The sequence below is a fragment of the Oryza brachyantha genome, chromosome 1, assembly GCF_000231095.2.
Source record: "Oryza brachyantha chromosome 1, ObraRS2, whole genome shotgun sequence".
Lineage (NCBI taxonomy): Eukaryota > Viridiplantae > Streptophyta > Magnoliopsida > Poales > Poaceae > Oryza > Oryza brachyantha.
Genome location: NC_023163.2, coordinates 21,458,398 through 21,464,652, shown reverse-complemented (window position 1 = coordinate 21,464,652; position 6,255 = coordinate 21,458,398). Strand labels below are relative to the sequence as shown.

The 6,255-nt window shown below is 42.0% G+C and overlaps 1 protein-coding gene across 1 annotated transcript; it reads right to left on the bottom strand.

The window, feature by feature from the left end:
- Positions 1–699: 699 nt before the first annotated feature.
- Positions 700–3,165, bottom strand: LOC102715706 (protein PLASTID MOVEMENT IMPAIRED 2). Its single transcript, XM_006644484.3, has 2 exons — positions 2,871–3,165; positions 700–2,726 (listed from the first exon to the last, which is right to left on the bottom strand). Exons 1-2 carry the CDS (start codon positions 2,994–2,996, stop codon positions 945–947), a joined length of 1,908 nt encoding a protein of 635 aa, XP_006644547.1. The 5' UTR covers positions 2,997–3,165; the 3' UTR covers positions 700–944.
- Positions 3,166–6,255: the final 3,090 nt, after the last annotated feature.

Genomic DNA, 6,255 nt, shown 5'->3' with positions numbered 1-6,255 from the left:
AAATTGGATTTTGAGCTTTATAAATAGTTAATTTCATTGTTTACTCTGTTAAATAATTATCCCAGGAATCAAGTAATCTTTAATATTTTATCTACAACGGAAAAAGAATAACGTTGACGTTACGAATGCATCCAATGAAGTAAATTTTGAATGCATGTTCATTGCTTGTTATGTTCTCCGAATGCCACTAGCTAGTGCAGGTGCAGGTACACACAACCAGTGTATATTAATCTCACGAGAACTGTTTTTTTTTAAAAAAAAAAGTTGACAATACAAAATATATCACTCCATAGATATATTAGTTTAAATTTGACTTCTATAAATTATAAATAAAATACATAATTTAACTTGAATGGTGTATACTAGTTTATGATTAATTTGATCTTTTACAACTTGCAGAAATCGAATTTGAAATTGTATATATGTGGAATGATATATTTCATACTGATTCAAATCTCATTAATTTTTTTAAATTTTTAATAACTATTTAAGTAACATACAATAAATTAAATGACTTTGGCCCCGTTCAGCACGAGGGATAAGTTAACTTATGTCCGGGACGGAAAACGTAATAATAGATTAATACATAATTAATTAATTAATAATTATTAAGAAAAATATAAAATAGATTAATATGATTTTTTAAAATAACTTTTCTATAAAATTTTTTTAAAAAAATACATCATTTAACGATTCGATAAGCGTACAGAAACGAGTGGGGCTTAGCTAACTTATGGTCACGGCTCAACACGGCCTTTATATCTAACGGAGTGATCCAAAATCTGTCTCAAAATCAGAAGAGCGAGACGGTCACATTGCTGCACCCGGCCGTACAAAATTCGAGATTCTCTGCCTTCAATAACATGGTACGTTTTCGCTAACATATGTGCCAATGACAAACTCAGAATTGAACATCTAAGCGCGGTCATGGCAGTTTCTACAGCTCAGTAGGTGCTCTTCCTGCCTTTCTTCTCCCTGATGAGCTTCAGGAGGTTGGGCATCACCTTCTTCTTCCTCTTGATCGTGAACGACGGGGACCTCGGGTTCCGCGCACCTGCCGAAACCGATGACCGCCGGGGCTTCGCCCTCCTCGATGTCGCCGACACCCTGCTCGACCGCCGCCGTGGGTACGCGCACTGCATGCCGTCCCTCTCCGCCGCCGCGTTCAGGTCGTACAGCTCCTGCTCCAGCTCCTTTTGTTCGGCCGCCGTCTTCTCCGCCTCCGCCGCCGCCTGCGCCGCCCTGGCCTCCATCTCCCTGGCCTCGCGCTCCGCGGCCTCGGCGCGCGCCGCGGCCTCCTTTTCGCTGGCCTTCAGCGCCTGCACCCACGCCTGCGCCGCGACCACCTTCTTGTCGGCCACCACCCGGACCAGCGCCGCGCGCCCGGTCAGGTACTCGTACTCGAACCGGGAGATGGTTATCGTTCCCTGTCGCCGTGGCGCCGACGACGCCCTGGCCCGCATGGTGCTCTCCACGGTGTCCCTTAGCTTCCTCATCGCCTCGGCCTCCAACGCTTTCGCCGCCTCTAGCTCCTTCACCGACTGCTTGATCCGTCCCTCGGTCGTGGCGATCTCCTTCTCGGTGTTCTCGGCCTCCGCGATCACGCATCGTTTCTCCAGTTTGGTAAGGTCCTCCTCCATCCTCGCCGCCTCGGTCTCGGCTTTCAGTTGCTTCATCGCCGCCGCCAGGTTGGACACGATCGCCTTGGACCTCTCGTCAGCGGCAGTGAGGGCCTCCAGACGCGCCCTCGCCTTGAGGAGCTTGGTGTTCAGCTGCTGCACCTGCGCGTCCGCCTTCTTTTCCTGCCCCTTGAGCCGGCTGATTTCCTCGGCGACGCGCATGATCTCGGTGCGCGTGCGGTCCATGGACGTCATGAACTGGAAGCTCCCCGCCTTGATCGTCTCCAGCTCCTTCCTCGCCGCGTCCAGCTCGGCCTCGGCCGTCTGCAGCAGCGCCCTGTCCTGCGCCTCCTCCCTGTTCCTCCTCGCCGTGGCCTCCGCCGCCTCGTCGTTCTTGACGTGGTTCTTCTCCATGGCGCGCACCAGCTCCATCTCGCCCTGCAGGACCTCCACGTCGGAGTTTGTCACGGCGAGCTTCGCCTCCATCTCCCTCGCGCGGCTCAGCTCCTTCTGCAGCGCATCGATCCTGGCCCTCGTGGCCTCGATGTCCCTCGCGAACCGCTCGGCCTCGGCGCCGCGCTGGGCGTCGATCTCGCGGCGCTCGCGCTCGGCCTCGATGCGCGCGAGCTCCACCAGCACGTGCTCCTCGTTCGCCTCGTCCACCCGCCGCTTCATCTCGTCGACAGCGCGCAGTTTGGTCTGTATCCTGCACGCCGACGTCACGATGTCGCTCTCGGCCTTCGCCTTGGCCTCGGCCGCCGACTGCACCTCGAGACGCAGCCGGAGAAGCTCCCTCTTGGCTTGGTCCAGCTCCTGCACCACCTCCGCGTACCGGGCGTCGCGCTCCGACTGCGCGCGCGCGCCCGGTGCGTCGCCGTCGGCGCCCTTCTTCTTCGTCCTTGCTGCCCACATTGCTTGGAGTCCCGACCTCTGGGACGTGGCTTTCGCCTGGGTCTGCTCGATTTGGCACTCAAGCTCCTTCGCCATGGCTCGCGCTCTCGACAGCTCGGACTCGGCGCTCGCTCTCTCTTTGTCCACCAACGCCTTGCGTTCATTCAGCTTGTCCAAACCGGATTGTGCTAGTTGCTTGATTTCAGTAGACAAATTCTGCACATGCCGGAGTGCAAACACAATTTGTTACACCAATCATATGAAAATACAATATTTTTTACATGAATGTTATGAAATGGATTACTATCGATCGGTACTTGCTCACAAGATTCAGAAATGGTGTGCGAATTCAGATAGTACCTCTTGGTCTGGAACAAATCCTCTGTTCTTCTCCGCCTTCCTCCCGCTGATGCTTTCGCCGAAAATGCTCATCGTAGCTCTAAATGACTCACTTCGTCCCAGGCTCGCATCCATGGTGGCCTCCATTTTTTTATCACACCAAATAGAGACTTAGAGAGGCGAATTGTACCCAGACTGAATCTTTGGAACGAGTAATTCTTGGAAGTACTTATTTGTTTGGAGAATAGTTAAGACAAGGGAGAGAACATGTGTGTTGGTAAATGAGGACAAGTGTAGCAGCTCCCGGGTCTACTCTATCCTGCTTGGCATGACTAGAGGAGCTCACTACCACACAAGTACACAACATGTCTGATAACATTTTATCTGCCCTGTTCTGGTTCGAACCTCCTGCAAATGTAGTTGTTAGGGTACTCACAATGTAGACTCGTTTCTATCTGTATTTATTGCTATGCCACGTAAGCAATTTGGTGATGTGACAGTTTATTTATTGAAAAGAGAAACAGAAATGAAGAAACTAGTTCTAGATTAAGAACTAGTGTCTTCACGTAAAACAAGACTGATTGTGAGGGAGAGGAGTGGACCATGTGATAACAAGATATAAAAGTTACATTGTGGAAGGTAGTTTCTTGATACGATGTTCTAGAGTATAGAAACCACGGTAGTTTCTAGAGTTAATTACGGTCATGGTACATAACTTATATGGTGGGTGCAAATAAATATAACAAAATGTAAATTGATCACTTTGATACAATAACTTGGTAATTTGGTGCGAACCAGACCAAAATAATCCACACAAGCAAAATTACTTTAAATTAGTATACTAATGATGTAGCAGCATACACGTATGACTGTCATTTGGAGATCTTATTTCAAATCCAAATAAAAAGAGAAATTAGATGTGCAAAAGTTTTTTTTATGTCCAAGATACAAAATTTGTTTCATTTCTTGGGATAAATTAATCTATATAGCTCGCCTAATGATATGTTATAATTTTTATCCATACAATTAACTCCTGAAAAATCATATTAATTTTCATGTTCCTGTTCAGACACTCTGTATCACTAAAAGTGTATTTTTATGATCAGGCATTTCTAATCTATATCTTAAAAATAATTAATTATTTTTCTTCAGTTGGTCTATATCTTAAAAATACCATGTGAATGATAATAATAATAATAACAACAACAACAATAATAATATATTTTTGGTATAAATTTTTTATGTGCAACAATAATTACATACCATTATGTATGATATCAGATCAATTTTGCTTGTGTGAATGATTTTGGCTCAAGTTTGCACAAATTAGCCAAGTTATTGTATTGGAATAAGTAATTTGTAAAGTTATTGTATCTATTTGTACCCACCCAAATGTTCATGTACCGTGAATGTAATTTGCTCTAGTTTCTAGTATTATGAGTTTCCTTTGTTGTCCCTAGCCAATAATTTACAGCGGTCATTTGAGTAATTGAGTCCAGCTAAAAAAAACGTCTCTGATGCTGAATACAGAACAGAGAAGGATAGAGTACGACAAACGGTATCTTTCAGATCTTTCTCGTCCACTGAAATTGCGAGTGGTTTGTATTGTGTTTCGTCGATGAGATAGCTGTAGTTTGAAGGTCACACGTGTGTCTATTGCAGAGATAGATTGGAGGTAATTGGATCACGTGGATAAGCACAGGAGATTCATCAATCAAACAGTGAATTGTTTCCAATGATCGTTGCATCATCACACGTTCACGCAGGGGCTTCATTGAAATATCAGTTGCTTCATCAAGTAACACGGTGCTTTTAGATACTCCCTTCGATTTTTCTTGACGCTGTTTATTTTTTAATCTACGTTTGACTCTTTCATCTTATTCAAAAAATTATATAATTATTGACTATTTTATTATGATTTAATTTATTACTAAAGTAATTTAAGTATGATTTATAATTTTGTATATTAGACAGTTTTTTTGAATAAGACGAAGAGACAAACGTAAATAAAAAGTCAATGGCGTCAAAAAAAGATGGAGTATTTTCTTTCCACGTGTATTTTGGGCTTATGGTTTCAGTCTAAGTTTTGCTGCCTCTGTTCCAGACTGAGTAGAAATGACGTACACTTTATAAAATTCCCATTAAATCTCATATATAAGTAGAGCAAGGCAATTTATTAGTTTTATTCCATCAACATCCTTTACCTATCCACCAAAATTTTACGAATCTTTCTGTTTTTTTCTTTTGTCTAAGGGAGTATGAGTTAAAGTTGTATAGACTGTAATAAGTGATTGCATCTTTTTATATAGCAAAGACTCAATTGTTGTCATTATGTAAAAACTGGTACTGTGTTTTAGGTTATATTTGTTTTAACTTAGAGTATTTTTTAATATGAATTAGAACTAATTTGAAACAAACAATTAGATTATTATAACTTATTATAATATTATTATAATTTGATAAGGTTTTCCAAGAGTGTTTTTTTAGATTATTGCGTGGCTACACTCACTACCCTTGGGTACTTTGAAGTAATTATCCATCTTGCCATCAATTGCATACTTTGGCTTATCATAACCTAGCTTAATAATCTAGTGAAAACAAATAGGGTTTTAGAGTATCTCCAAAAGACCGGTCATTATGCTAGCCATACTAGATTTTGGCTAGTCTAGTAAAAAAACCGCCTCTCCAAGACACTGTGTAGCTAGCCATTTCATCAGCCAAATAGGCTGGATAGTTAGGGAATAATTAACTTTTTACCGATCTTAGATTTGATCGTAACAGATTTATCATTGGATCCACATGTCATAGACACATGAGGACCTACGTGTCATAGACAGCGATTGGCAAATCTGTTATCGTCTATTTTAAAAGAGTGACAAAAAGTTAAATATCCCGATAGCCAGAGGGTCTGTTTTGAAGAAAAAGTCAAATGACATATTTGCAACTGGAAAATAATTTATGAATAAAATTTATATACACGTGTTCATAGCAATTTAAAAGTCAAGGCTGAAAAAAAAAACTACGATAACCCCTCCCCCAAAATTAACTCTAAATTTAAGTTTAAAAGTTTAAAATTTGGTTTATAAACATAAGGAAAAGTAAAAAGATGGAGGTGCTAAGTCATCGTTCACCTCCACTTATTTACTATTACTCTAGGGACACATATATATATTGAAATATTAACTATGAACCATACTATGGATAAAAGGATTTAGCTCGTCTCTTGGAGTTTATGAGAAGTATAGTTAGCTATTTTTTTAAAGTCATAAGACTTTTTTTACTAGTATGATTTGGCTAACCTCTTAGAGCATCCCTAACAACTCATCTAATTTGTTCATTCATATCTTCATTTGGATGATCATCTAAAACAGTTTTATCCTTCACATCTCTTTATACTTCAGCAGAT